General features: G+C 42.6%; 1 protein-coding gene across 2 annotated transcripts in view; it reads left to right on the forward strand.

Moving 5' to 3' along the window:
- The window catches only part of luzp2 (leucine zipper protein 2), a 190,525-nt gene that overhangs the window by 173,486 nt on the left and 2,419 nt on the right, over window positions 1-14,620 (forward strand). Inside the window, exons 10-12 of one of the 2 annotated variants that reach the window (XM_030076552.1) lie at window positions 2,149-2,253; window positions 6,580-6,654; window positions 9,671-10,036. In XM_030076552.1, the coding sequence (XP_029932412.1) occupies window positions 2,149-2,253; window positions 6,580-6,654; window positions 9,671-9,745 (255 nt within the window). In that variant the 3' untranslated portion in view covers window positions 9,746-10,036. Of the gene's footprint in view, window positions 1-2,148; window positions 2,254-6,579; window positions 6,655-9,670; window positions 10,037-14,620 lie in introns of those variants that run through there. The other variant, XM_030076543.1, reaches the window with a different exon arrangement.

Below are 14,620 nucleotides of genomic sequence, written 5' to 3' on the forward strand. Positions count from 1 at the left end.
CCCAGTGGAATTACGGTGGAACTGTAACCAAGTTCGATACAACGGGGGTTAATGGAGAGTGGCAAGGCTCGTCGTAGACGGGCTCTGGTTATGCTATACTAAAATGAGACAGGTCAAGCACTAGGACCCAGCGGAAAACAGCCGCTCAAGCTGAAGCCTGTTTCCCTTGAGACCACCCACAAGCTCTTCGATTGGCTCTGCCGTTGCTTTGCTAATGTGTGATTGGCCGTCCCCGCTGTCACTCCATCTGGTTGTAAACAGCCTGGACTTGTTCTCCGGGGAAAAAAAGCGTTGCAGCATCACAGGTGTGTAGTTCCTTAGCCAGGAGTCCGTCATCTGCTACTGTGAGTCCAGTGATCGAAGACAACATGTGTTTGGAAGCTTTGGCTAATTTGATTATGTTAAATGTGAATAGTTAAGCATTCTGTGGTCTTTGATTCAAACTGACCCGTGTTCACTTTTCTTTTATATTTAAATTTTGATTTTCTTCCATATAACTGCCTGAAAATGGCAGATGGTTCTCTGTTACACTCACTTCAAATAAAATTGATGATCACTACTTGCACTGAATTATGGATATTTTTTTTTCAATTTCTCCCCTCCTGTGATATTCCCTGGTCAATTTGATCCGCCCATCACTGGGTGGTGCTGGGTGGTGGTCCAAACATTTGAAATGATTTCATTTCATTTTTACATATACTACTCTGCAATAATCCATCCATTGATATTGAACTATAGTCAAAATAATTCAGAAATTCTGCTTATTTTTAGTCAAAAATGAGGTATAATTTTATGTAAATGAGGTATATTGACCATAAATTCCAAAAATAAGTGTAAAATTGGTGGTAATGAGTTGGAGTGAAGTTGACTAACAAGGTCAAACACAGAACTGGGTGATAATTTTATGCTTTACAACCAGTCAAACCACAAAGGGAACAGTGAACTACAAGGAGATCAGTGAAATGAAAAGTAACAATAGAAAACTAGAACTACTAGAAAATACAGTGAACTGAAAGAGTTTGAGTTTTACTAAAAAGTTTATATGTTTTGCATACCTGTGTCTGTGAAATTTCTGTATGACAACTTTGTATTTAAAAGCCTCTAGGCTGTAGTTGTATACATATTTTGAACTTCATATTGCTTTAAGGTGTAGGCCACGGCAGTTGTGTTCCCCCCCCCCACCTCTGAAATCAAAATTTCGTCCATGACTGTGCACAAAAAAAAACAAAAAACATTTAGGCCCAGTAGTTTCCAAGACAGGAAAACACACACATACACACACACACACACAGGACCAAACATCCCCTCCAGGCTGCGTCCTGGCACAGGTACACATGAGGCTGTGTGGAACTGGAATACGCTGTGGACCCCTCTGATGGCTGAAGGTGGTCTGCTCCTCTGCCCGTCCACCAAACCCGGGACAGACTCGCCGCTGTAAAACCTCCAAACCGTTTTGTGGCCTCTAGTGTGAAACTTCTCAAAGCTCCGGTACAAAAGCGCGTCAGTCATACCCACCAGTTGTGCGAAACCTCAAAAATCAAGTTATTTTCTATGTTTTTTCATTGTGTCTCCATTTCAGATCAGGTCTCGGATCCCAGAAAGCACTCAGTGGCTTTTCATCTCGCTCTCACATTCCTGAAATCTAAGACCAAATTTCAGGAATGTTGTCTGGGGTTTATAGATATGAGTCCTGGCTTCTAGCTGCAGCTCAGATCTCCCAGTGAAGAGGCTGCAGAACAAATAATTAGGCTAAAGAAATCCTGATATTGCAGCAGTGTTAAAGAAATGTTATGTTTTGATCCACAATTGAAATAGTCTTACTCAAATTCATTGTATTACTGGATATATAGTTGTTTTTATTGGACCACCCCCCCCAGCTGTGGAGTATGCACTTCACAATATTTCAATGATTCCCTTTCTGTTGCCCCTTCAGCTGCTTGTTATGAAATATCGAGCCGTTGCAGCTATGATTTATTTACTATAAACAAATAAACTGAATTCAGATTAAATGAATAAGTATGGATTAAACAGCTTTGATCTTTTGAGTCCTAACTCAGCTACTCAGGAGCTCCACAGCTGTTTCTACAGTTCATTTGCACATTTTATTTCCGAGCAAGAGCTGAAATTTTCACTCTTTTCTTTTTGCAGGATATCTCTAAAGTTCAGAGCATTGTCCCAGCCAGTAAATCACCCATGAACGTCGGAGTAATGAGGAGAGAGAGTGGCGGAGTCAAAGAGTGCCAGATGGAAAAGGTGAGCCTTTGGAGTAATTAAACTGTAATAGCCTATTTGTGACCTGGGGCCTGAATCCATCAGGTTCATCTGTTCATTGAATTCCTGCTCAACTCCCTCGTCGGAAATCAGACAAGCCACTTCTGCTCCGAGTGTCTTCCATACGTTTTGAACGGAGCAACGTTAGCAACAAGTTCCAGCTCACAGTTCTCAGGATTTATTCCTCAACTTGTAGTTTTAGCTTAAAGGACAGGCAGTGATTTTGCACGTCTGGCCCACTGACTACAGTTTACTCACAGTTTTACAGTGCAGCAAACTAATTTTCACATCAGGCAGGGACACCAAACATTTAACAACATGTCATCAAATTCCCTCAGTTTTCAAGTAGGATTTTTTTGTTTGAAACAGGCACCATATCATGTTCACCCTCTGCAGCTAACAGAGCCCTCAACCTGGTAACCGGCTGTGTAAAGTAAATGTTTCGCCGGGGACTATTTTCCCTGGCGGAAGGAGCGTTTCACCCCATCCCAATTTCAAAAAGTCCTGAAAACACAACAGTGCTGCTGCTTTTAGGGAAACTAATGTGGAGGACTTTATTCCGGTGATACTGGCGTGAAGAAAGCCTGAAGTCTCTGAAAGTTCATTTTCATATCATAGTGGAATGAATGGAAACCAACAGCTGGAGAAAAAAGAGGTATAATTACATCGCAGATCTGAAATACAACTGCTCACTTTGGGAAAGGATTAGCAGAAACGCAGAGTTTATACATTATGTAGATTCTACACTAAACATGAAAAATCCCGGGAATGGTCCTTTAAGCAGTTGATGATGTTGCCAAGCAACACGTGCTCTGCAGCGCATTAAAAATCCACAGCAACCCTCATGCACATTACCAAAAAAAATTAAATCCCACAGTAAACAACTGCAAGTGCACAGGGAGCAGTTACAGGAGGTTCATACACACTGTGCAGAGAGGCCACTGTGTGTGTGTGTGTGTGTGTGTGTGTGCGTGTGTTTGTATTTGTTGAGGCAGCGAAATTATTTGTATTTACACTCAGATGAATGCTGGACCAGGTCATGGAGGCTCCGGAAAAACACCAAAATAATTGCTTTTTTTTTTGTTTGTCTGTTTAATTTGTTTGTTTTTGTTCTTAAATCAGCCATTATATCAATTAGCCGCACTTACATAAGCCTGCAGTACATTATGGCTTTCATAAACCTGATAATATCATAAACATTTTAACATCACGGGAGCAATATGACTGCAGTTTACGTAAGGAAGGAAAGGACTGGCATTGTAAGGAAAATCATTTTAGAACGTGCATCTTAAGTTCATAATTCTCTAATAAACTAAACTAAACTCCGCACTAACACACGCTTTGCTTGATTTCATTAATCCCGCCACCACCCGCCGCCGAGTGAGGAAAGGTGAACAAGACCTCGTCAAATAAACACCAGAAAAGTTAAAATGGTGAACAAAGAAATGAACTAGTGACATAGCAGTGAGTAACATAGCAACATTATTAGTTTAGTTTGAAGCAGGACTCTGTTGTAAACTCCAGATCTGCCTGGAAAAGAAAAACACGATAATAAAACACCCAGTTTACATGAAAAATAAGCAAAAAAAAAAAAAAAAGTGGTGGAGTAGCAGTGGATAAAGTTTTGTGTATGTTACTCTGCTCTCTCACTCTCTCACCACTGGCTTTTTCGAAAACAAATAACCCTGAAAATATTCCGCTGTAATAAACGCCGGTGCAAAACTCATTATCTGTGCCTCGCCCCAATATGGAGCTGGGATTCGGCTGACTCTCTCACACCAGGCGCCTCCGTTTGGTGTCGGAGCGGCCGTCGCCTGGCACCAGCCTCGGTTTTGCTTTATTGGAGCAGCGGAGAGGTATTTTAGTGCTTTGCTGAAGGACACTTTGGAAGGAGTTATTAAGAAAGGACAGATAGCAGCGCTCATTCGTCTCCCCCGTTCAGATTTTTGTCAGCGAGCTGTGCAGCTGACAGTCACGAGGTTTGTTCCCCCTGCACCGAGGCAGCCATCGGTAATCGGTTATCAGCCGAGCTCAGGGGACGAGTGTCCCAAACGCTGTCAAAACCACGAGGGCCGGAGGAGTTCAAGGGAAGCAAACAGGGTCCCCGAGGCTTCTGGACATGTGGCGATCGAGTTACAAATATGAGGCGCTGGACCACCCGAGACAGAGTTGTCTAGCGGGATACCATCCACCGAGGAAATTACCCCCCGTGGAGACCGTGTCAGAGAGATTGTTCCTTAATGAAACTGTGCCAAAAACAATGTTCACTGGTGTCTTATAATTGATGATATAATTTTGGCAGGGCTGTAAAAGGGAGAATCCTGCAGCAAGAGGGAGACGCACTCTGACACAGATAAGAGGAGACACATTCGAAACAGAGAGTCGGATATTGTGCTCGCTCGCGAACGCACCGCCACATCTCCCCTGTCCCGCTCCCCCTGTAGGCTCGCAGGAAATAAGGAGAGACAGCTTATATGAGCGCATATAATTTGCAAGTTCAACTTCAATTTGGAAATTAAATGCGATAGGTTTGCCGCAATCTAACGAATGATTTCCTTTTTTTTTATAGACAGGCCTCAGACTTATCAGCTTGAAATATGTTTCATGCAAAATGCATTAGCCCTGGGATTGCCAAACCGTGTTATGAAGCAACGAGCCTTTGTTCACCTCAATTCACCTACTTTCCAAGAAAATAATTGTCCCGTATTCTGTTAGATGCATCCAAACATCCTCATGTAGAGCAGGTTGCCTCAAGCGCAATAAATTTGCAATTTGCTTAGTACAGTAAGATCAGTGAGAGAGCAATGATTAATGAACAGTATGGCACTGCGATGTGGCTGTTTTTCTTTTTTCTTTTTTTTTTTTTTTTTTTTTTGCAGAAAGTCATGCAGGTTTATCCCCAGATGTGTGATATTACTTTCTTTATTAGGTCACCCTGTGTCCTCTGATGCTCGACACAGTTTTTTTTTTTTTTTTTTTATTAATGCCCTGTCATTCCTCCACTTTTTAGATATGTGGGAAAGTTAGGAAGTTAATATCAAATGTTGCATCTGAAGTGCCGGCACAGATTGTGTGTGTGGGTGGGGGGGTCGGGGGGTCGCCGAGCATGTATGCATCCTAATCAGGCACTTTCTCCACATACGTTCAGCTTGTTTGGAGCTGCTTCTTTGTTTACATCCCGGCCCTCACACTCTTCAGGCCCTGTAACATTTGCAGGAATGTTACATGGCAGTATAATTAATACCATGGGAGCAGTACAACTGCAATTTATGACAGGGGGAGAAAGGACTGACATCGCTTTAGGCACCGGGTGTAAAACTCTGCGAAAACAAGAGTATTGAGACATTGTTTTTTTTTTTTTTTTTTTTTTTTTTTTTTATTGTTTTTTTTTTTTTCCAGCAGGCATATAAACAACTTCACCAAATCATTGCTATAATCAGAGTAAAGGTGCTAATTGGATGATCCCATTAAAATAGTCAGTGCGGCATACAGTATGTGCTTTCATACAGCACACAGCCAACTCTGCAAATGAATCTGCCCTTTTGTGTGTCAGCGTGATGGGCATATTTCCATTATACACCCTTCATCACAACTTAAGCGCAGACCGCACGCGTGACTTTTAAATCTCACAGGAACAAGACGACTAAAGCAGCGTTCTTTCACCTGAGAAATACGGCCAAGCTGTGCCTGAAAATAAGGTTCAGGCATCAATTTTAAGCGGGTTGGACTATTCCAGCGCTCATTTTTTCTGTCCAAAAACTCGATTTCATGACCATGTTGCCAGACCTTTAACAAAAAAACATGTAAGAGAGAGCGTTTCCCTCCCGTTTTAGATTTTAAAGTCCTTCTGCTTGTCTATTCTGGAAAGCTGCTGGTGGTTTAGGACCGGCGTGCATTTTAGATTGTGCCCTTTTTTGTTTTCTCATGAGCCCTCAGGTCCTCTGAGGCTGTTTTTCTGTTTGTTCGTTTTGTTTCCTTTTGCTTTTTTTTGCTTTTTGTTATTTTTTCCTTTTTTAAATCTAACCCTAATCCTAACCCTTGACCCAGCAGATCATTAGCTGCACTTTCTATTCCTGCATTTTTCTTTTTTCCCCATTTTACATCTGCTGCACTTTCATTTTCATGCTTTTAATGTTTTTAGTTGTTCACTGTGCTTTTTTAGCTTGTAGTTGTTTTAATTTTTTATTTGACTTTCTTTTCCTTTCCTCTTTTTTGTAGCATAAATCACTTTGATCTGCGTTTTGCTGCATAAGTAAAGTTTATTATTACTGTGTGACTATTAAATATTTGCCCTTCCCTCTCTCTCAGGCTGGGGGAGAATGCTTCCAGAATCAGACGGAGGAATCCAATGTGGAAAGTAAAAAGCTACTAGAGCAGCATCAGGTGAGCTTCACTCGAATCTTCATGGAAATGATGAAAGTTGTTGTGTGGTCGCTGAACTTCTGCTGCACTTCGCCTCCGTCCCGTGAAGAATTATGAACAACTTCAGCCAAATCAACATTTCTCCTGTTTCCTGCCATTTAAACAGCGATGGAAAGAGTTGATGGCACTGTACTTAAGTAAAAGTAAAAGTACTAACAATCTGCTTAAATGTAAATAAAAAGTAAATCATATGAATTGTGCTCTTTAGAAAGAATAACTTTGTTAGATGTTATGAAATTCTAAAAGGACAAGAGCACAACGTTAAAACTAGATTCTTGTAACTGAAAATTTAGAAAATTTAAAAAATGCGCACAAAAAAAAACACAGTGTGTAGGCTGATGAAGGTCCAGTCTCTGATGCTGCCACAGAGTATCTGTATCTGAGTATTTCTGTAGTATTTGGGGGGCAGGAGCTGCTACAGGAACGTCCTCTCTCTCAGCCCTCTCACCTGCCGTGTCTCCACTGAGAGGAGGAGGAGGAGGAAGGTTCCTGTAAAGTCACCGGGCGGCTGCACAAACATGACCAGGGCATCAAAATGCGTGTTGTTAAAAAAGCCTGTTGTTAGTGTTAGCTAACGTCCGCTAAAGCTAACGTTAGCGTCCCTAAAAATGCCGGCTAAAAAGTGTGTTTTTAGCGTTAGCTAACGTTAGATAGCACGTTAGCGTTAGCTTGGTAGTGTTGGCCGTGTTGCTAGGGACGCCTAGCGCCCGGCTGTTTGCTTTCTGTTGACACCACATCGCGCCGAGAGTAATGCCGCATTCCTTTGGGTAAAAAAAAAAAACGAAGTCGGAACTTAAAAAAAAATGTGTTGAGCCCAACTTCCGATATAAATGTGTTCCATTGTATTTGGTCGGAAGTAGTGGAAACAAACATGGACGCCCCCACGAAGCTAATGTTTCTTTGGCTAGTTTATATTCAGTTCAGTAACCTTAATGTTAGCAAACATGAGCCAGCTAAACCAAGTTTACAGCACCAACGTTAACGTTGGCTAGCACCATCGTTAGCAAGCTAGCTGGGCGAGAGCATAATGTTCGCAATTTATTGAAAAGGCATCAAAATACAGTTCGGCTAACATTACATGGGACTAATGAGAAATTGCAACGTATCAAACAGTTCACTCCGCTCAAAATACGAGATAAAATCAATATTCGAGGGAAAATAAATTCCACTGTGGGCACTGCCATGTTGAATCTGCTCCGTAAGTAACGAGCTCGATCTACATCGAAAAGCTCCAAGTTCCCGTCTCGAAATTCTGACTCCTTCGGGTGTTCCACTGCTATATTCTGTGTAGGAGATCGGTTTTTTCCAAGTTCCGACTTGGTTCAATGTACAAAGGAACGCGGCATAAATCCAGTCAGCACCAAGTAAACCCCAAGCCCCACCCAGGAGTTTTTCAGGGCCGCTCAGAGTCCCTACCCCGAGGCAGGGCCATTTTTAGCCCCTGTAAAAGTTCAGCAGAGCAAGGATCACAGCGCAAATTTGAACTATACTGATATATGCGATATAGTCTGATTCCATATCACATTTAAAAATATATCAATATAATTTTTATATCGATATATACAAGTACACAAAAAAGTAATGTTAGTAAATGTACTTTGTGACTTTCATCCTTGCATTTTTTTTTTTTTTTTTTTTAAATTCAGTATTTTATTCTTTTCTTATTTATTTATTTATTTATTTTATTTATTTTAAATTAACCATATTTTATGAGTGTGCATCGGTCTCCTTGTCTTTTCACTTCTTATTTTATGCTTATTTGTCAATCAAGATGTAAAGCACCTTGAATATCATGCATTTGTTTGAAAGGTGCTATATAAATAAAACTTGATTGATTGATTGATTTAAAGTCACAGTGAATGAGGCTCATCCGGCCAAACAAACATATTTTTAAATCAAAATATTTTTTAACTGAAATATTCGTATCCAATTTGTATCAACAATGTGTAATAAGCAAAAGAAGAGGTTTGTGGGATAAACTGATAAATTAATGATTAATAAATTAATCAGACCTGGCACTACAAGCCTATACTTGAGGTAAAGTAAAAGCCAGCGGGCGAGTTGCTGCACTGACATGCTGTCAAAAGAGTCAAAGGCTGACATGAAAGGTAGAATTTTTCAAGAAAGAAGGCAAAAGCAGTTATTTTCCTCTGGGAGCTGAAACCTGTCTGCTGTATATTTGTTGCATTTCTCTCTTCTGCTTTATGTAATTCCACATTATGTGTTATTTTCATGAGCAGTTTCTAATTGATTGGTCGGCTACAAGCAATCAGAAGGCAGCCTAAAATAGCCACTTGTCGACTCGGCTCATATTATCGTTAGTAAGAAATAATCTGGCCCCCCGGAGGTCTCATTTGAACGAGCGTGGCCCCCTACCTGGTGTGAGTCTGACGGCCCCGGTCTAAGGTCACTAACTAACTAGGTGCTAATGTATTTCCAGTGTTCGTTTAAGACAGACATGCACACGGCACTAACGCAGGACAACATCAGGATTAGCGTTTCAAGGGGACTTCTGCACTGTACTTCATGTTTGTGGACATGACTTGCTATTTTACGGAATGTGACTTTAAAGCCAGTCGTTGTGCGGTGCAGCTGAAGCGTTCAAATGTCACCGCGCCCTGAAAAAGAAACAGGTAAACGCGACTCAAACGCTCTCAGATGTCCTCATTTTTCCCAGGCACCTGTCGGGCAGTCTGTAAATGTGGGAGAGGCTCACGATTTGCAAGATGCTCAATATACACAGAGAGGCGGTCGGCTAAAATGTGATATTGAATGCATCAGTGTGGTCGACGCCGTGTGATATTCCATGCCCTGGCAGGCCTGTGCATAACCGCCTCCCTCATCATATTGAATTGAGTCACACCTGTTTGCTGGTGGCAGATGGTACAGCAAAACAATGCATCTCATCTCAATGCGGTGCAATACTCTGTAACTGAGCCGCTGCCTTGCATGCTAAGTGGCACTGTTCCATTTTTAGGCACAGAAGGCTATTTGCACAAGAATACAAGAATATTTCGCTCTCAAAGAAATCCCGACAAATGGGCAGATTTGACTTCACTGGTTTGTTTTGTGCTAAAAAAGACATTGAGTGTGGGAGCCGGACCGTTCCTTTTCATGTGATACAACAATAGACTATGTCAGCGATTCAAAGCATTAAAAGATAATGGCATGCGCAATGATGTAGTGGAGTCGTTCTACAATATATGTCACATGTTTTTTTGAAGTCACGATCATTTTCATCTCCATGCAGCAGGAGTTTGAGCCGCTCGCTGACAGCAGTAAACAAGACTAAACAAGACGCAAAGACAAGCGGGATGTGACAGAATTACCATGAAGCTGTGTTAATGTTACAGTCAACACTGTACATTTTGACATTGGTAAATTAATTCAAAACTACAAAGATGATTTCCTTTGTTCTGCACTGCTCACACTACTTTGTTTTTTTTTTTCCTAAAATGAAAGCAGCAGAAGAGTTGACAAACATAATGCTTTAGCAAGCTCGTGGTTGAACTTACATCGTAAGTTCAATGTGCAATGTGTAATACAATGTTGAGTATTAATACAAACAATATTTAATGCATCCAGTATTAAGAGCAGCGAGGAGAAATGAACAGTGACATCAGCATGGCAAGTCCTTTCCAGCAGAAGTGGTTTCAAATTTAGTTGAAAAATAGGAATGATGTAGTTTAATTAGTAATGTACATTTTAATTAATTAATAATAATGATTTATGCTTTTAGTGCAACCTGTCACTCCTCTACCTTTATTAAGCATCTCATGTTTGATTTGTGACAAGGAGTGGGCGGACGGTCATCAAAAAAATCAAACTCGAAAAGCTCAACCAGCCTCGTGAGATTCATCACCTCGTCCAAGCCGCTCCCGCCAACGTGCACGCTCGTGAGTCATTTTCAACAGAAAGCGTTTCCTAATTCACCTGAAAAATAAGAATAAGCTACGACGACAACTGAGAATAGCATCCAATTAGTAGTATACATTGTAATTAGTAATGATGATTTACATTTCAGTCTCCAGGGATCAATCTGCCATGAAGTGCAACTTGTCACTATTTTTGGTTTATTAGCCTCTCGTGTTTGATTTGTAACAATCAAGCTGCATCGTGGTTTTTAAATGTTTCCACACTGAAAGCTTGTGGAGGACGTTTTTAGAGCGAGCGGACCGCCGTCAGAAGGTTGACCTCCAACAGGTGCCGATGTGATGAGGAAGCAGGAGCTGACGAGCTGTAGCTACAGGAAGCTAAGCTGAGTTACTGTAGGCACCAGGGGCCAGGTGGAGTGTGCACAAGACCTGATGGACTCAATCAATCAATCAATCTTTATTTATATACAGTGGTCCCTCGTTAATCACGGGAGTTACGTTCTAAAAGTAACCCGCAATTGGCGAAATCCGCGAAGTAGTCAGCTTTATTTTTTACAATTATTCTAGATGTTTTAAGGCTGTAAAACCCCTCACTACACACTTTATACACTTTTCTCAGACAGGCATTCACATTTTCTCACTTTTCTCTCTTGTTTAAACTCTCAAAGTTCAAACCTTCGTAGAAAAATAAGTCCAGTATTATAGAATGAACGCATTCTGTACTGTACAGGAGACACGGCACGGAGGAGACTGATTGACAATGGTCTACAGTCCCTTAGCCAATCAGGAAACTGCGAGGCTGCGAAAGGTGAACCGCATTATAGCGAGGGACCACTGTAGCATCAAATCACAGCCAAGTTGTCTCATGACGCTTTACAGGAAGAGCAGGTAAAGACCACACACTACAAATTCCAGAAGAAAAAAAAAAAAAAAAAGACCCCACAGATTCCCTCCTGAGCATGCTCTTGGCGACAGTGGAAAGGTAAAACTCCCCTTTAACAGGAAGAAGCCTCAGGTAGAACCAGACTCAGGGCGGGCGGTCATCTACCTCGACCGGTTGGGTGGGGAGAAGAGAGAGAGAGACAAAGAGACAGAGACAGGGAGATAAGGACAAACTGGGACAAATGACAACAACAGAACATGAGCGTCCTGACAGGTAGTCTAGATGGAAGTGACACGCAGCATCCAGCCTCCTCGTCTGCAGCTGGATGACCTTCCAGGATGAGCAGGACAGTTGGACCTAGACTTTGGACTGACTTTGCACCGTTTCCTTGAGGTGATTGGCTGTTTAATCCGTTTTAACAAATGAGATTACAGCCCCTTGGGACCCTTTGTGAGTGATGGTGTTTTGTCATAGTTATCAAGGCAGGCCTACAACCTGAAGACGCAGCGTCCTCAGGTCGTGGGCGCGGCGCAAAGCGAGTTCAGAGCGACTCCTGCAGCCACGAGCAGAGCCATCAGAGGAAATCGCTTGTGTGGGTGAAGTGGCCGGGCGGCAGCGAGACAGAGTGAGCACGAGCAGGCTGAGCGGCCGGGACCAGAGGCCTGCAGCACAGCTGTCAGCAGGATTCAGTCCAGCCGGTCTCCGGAGCGTGAAACCAGCTCACACTGATTTGACTCGCACAACTTGTACATGCAGTTTGTAACCTTGGCACTCGTGTGCTGTTGTTCCTGCTGGAGAGGAATATCAGCAAAGTTCCTGCGAGTGGAGTTTGAAACGTGTTGACTGAGCCCCTTGAGTCTGTTTTACAGCGCCTGTCACAGAGAATCTCATTTATTTAATTATTTAGTTATTGCATATCAAGTTTGGAATTCATTAATTTTGCTCAAGGCTAACAAAAGTTTTTGTCGCACAGAGTCGGCTATATGGAACAGCACATAAGTTTGCTGGCAAGTGTTTTAGTTAGGATTAGACTGACCACGTGACGCAGTTTTGGTTTACACCTGTGGACTTGATGGCATTAAATGAGGTTGTTTTTTTTTTTTTTTTGCCAAACAGACAAAGTAACCCACCACTGCTGGATGACTTAGCTATCCTGATTATTCCAGGACTGAATAATTTCAGCTACAGCAACAGCTGATGCAGCACGCCTCGCTGGGTGCCATGGGACTGTGTGCACTATCTGCATTTGTTTGCCTATAATATAATGCAATAGTTTCCATGCTACAAAAACTTAGCATTCCTCCTCCTCCTGCTTTGGCTCAGCTCCCTCCTTTGTGCTGGAAGTCAGTCCTGCACATTTGGTGCCAAAGCATTCCCCAGGACACACACACACAGCAAACGCACACAAACCCGAGCAACACGTCGACTCTTTGTATGTCAAGTTTTGTCTGTCTTCGCCATAAGGCAGAAATATAACTCCTGAACAGTCCTGCAATCTGCGGCGCTCTTAAACACACAGCGGGTCTGTCTCAATCAAAGGGCTAGATGACTACTAGGTGGCAGCCCACGGTGCCCACGTAGGAGGCGTCCGACGTAGGTGCCGACATCAGGTTTACTGGAACTAAAAGTTCAGTGAATTGGGACGGTGTAGTCTGCGGAGGATTCCTACGTCATTATTATCGAGGCTTCCCGAAGCGCATTCGAGTGATGCAGCGTAAAATGCCGAAGTAGGTTTCGGAGGTGTGTCAGTGAACACCTGTGCATGAAACAAACGATAAGCAGCTTCAACGCCCTCAAGATGGACAACATGGATTCTGTAGTTTTATGTATTTTATTTTATTTTGTCTTCGTGAAGATGCCGAAAATTAAGATAATTGTTACACCTCACCCCAATTAAAGTAATTGTACACATGGCTACATTGTACCTGATGCGCTGATGGTTGCTATGGAAACATCATGCAAAATGCCTATCTAACTCATCTAACTAAACTTGCATTTACAGGCAAATCTATGGTGGTAATTATAGGCACGGAAACGTATCAAAACGTCATGATATAAACATTAAGACGGTCTAAAACAGGCTTAATAATTCCAGCAATGGTGGCTGATCCAGAAATTCAACTGGACCGAAAGGTACCATGGGAAGTAGGCTGTGATGTCGGCCGTGAAGCATCGTGGAGGTGTTTCCTGCAAATGAGTCAAAAATAGGCTGAATCTGTCGGCTGCATCTGCAGGACCCCGCGCGGTAAAACTGAATTGGGACAGCACTTGTCGCGCTGCCGTGACGTAAGCAGCCTACAAATAAGACCTAGGTAGCGTACAGCCTCTGAATTGGGACAGAGCCAGCGTTTCTCCAAAGCAGCAGTGGCATCCGCCTATCTGCCTCTGACGCTGTGGAATTCATTAAAAGACGGAGGTGCAGGCTGGAATGAGAAATCACAAAGGGGGGTGATTGTGAGGAAGAGCTACCTTTAAAAGTCCACTAACGCAGCGATGCATAACTGAGAGGAATATTGTTACCCAGAAGATATCCTCTCATTTTGTTGGGATTCAGGTGATTTCAGAATGTATTAAAGGTCTGGGAAAGTGGATTCAAATAAGGTCGGAAACCTCAGATGTGATGAACCGTCGGCTGCTCGGTGTGTCTGTTCGGTTTTTAGAGCCGTTATCACACTTTACATTAAGGAGACACAGTTTGATTGCCGTGAGGTACGGCTGACTTCGCCTGGCCTGCTAGACGCTGATCACAGTAACCTGGCTTCTCTGAGGTCTGTCCACCTGTGGTGAGGAGAAAGAGAGAGAGAGAGAGCCAGCTTGTTCTCATCCTGTGCGAGTTTGCATCGTTCAAATCGCATTTTTAACTTTCCGGTTACGACATGATTCTGTATTTTACAGGTTCCAGCCCTCACGGTTCGTCTCACAAGCAAACCAATGCTCTTTAACAAATGATGCTCTGCAATCTGGGGCTACTTGAATCGCTGGAACGTGGCCTTTTTACATAATTAAATATTCCTGGGAGAAACTAATTTTAGTGATTGTTGGGACTTTGTTACGAACATCTGCCCCCATCAGAGGTCTGTCCAGTAAAAACCTGCTGTCCAGACCGAGCGGACAGCCGGCTGATCTCTGCCAGGGCCGGCTGCTTTTTGGATTTCAAACCATCTTCAGG

Source organism: Myripristis murdjan, chromosome 3, assembly GCF_902150065.1.
Source record: "Myripristis murdjan chromosome 3, fMyrMur1.1, whole genome shotgun sequence".
NCBI lineage: Eukaryota > Metazoa > Chordata > Actinopteri > Holocentriformes > Holocentridae > Myripristis > Myripristis murdjan.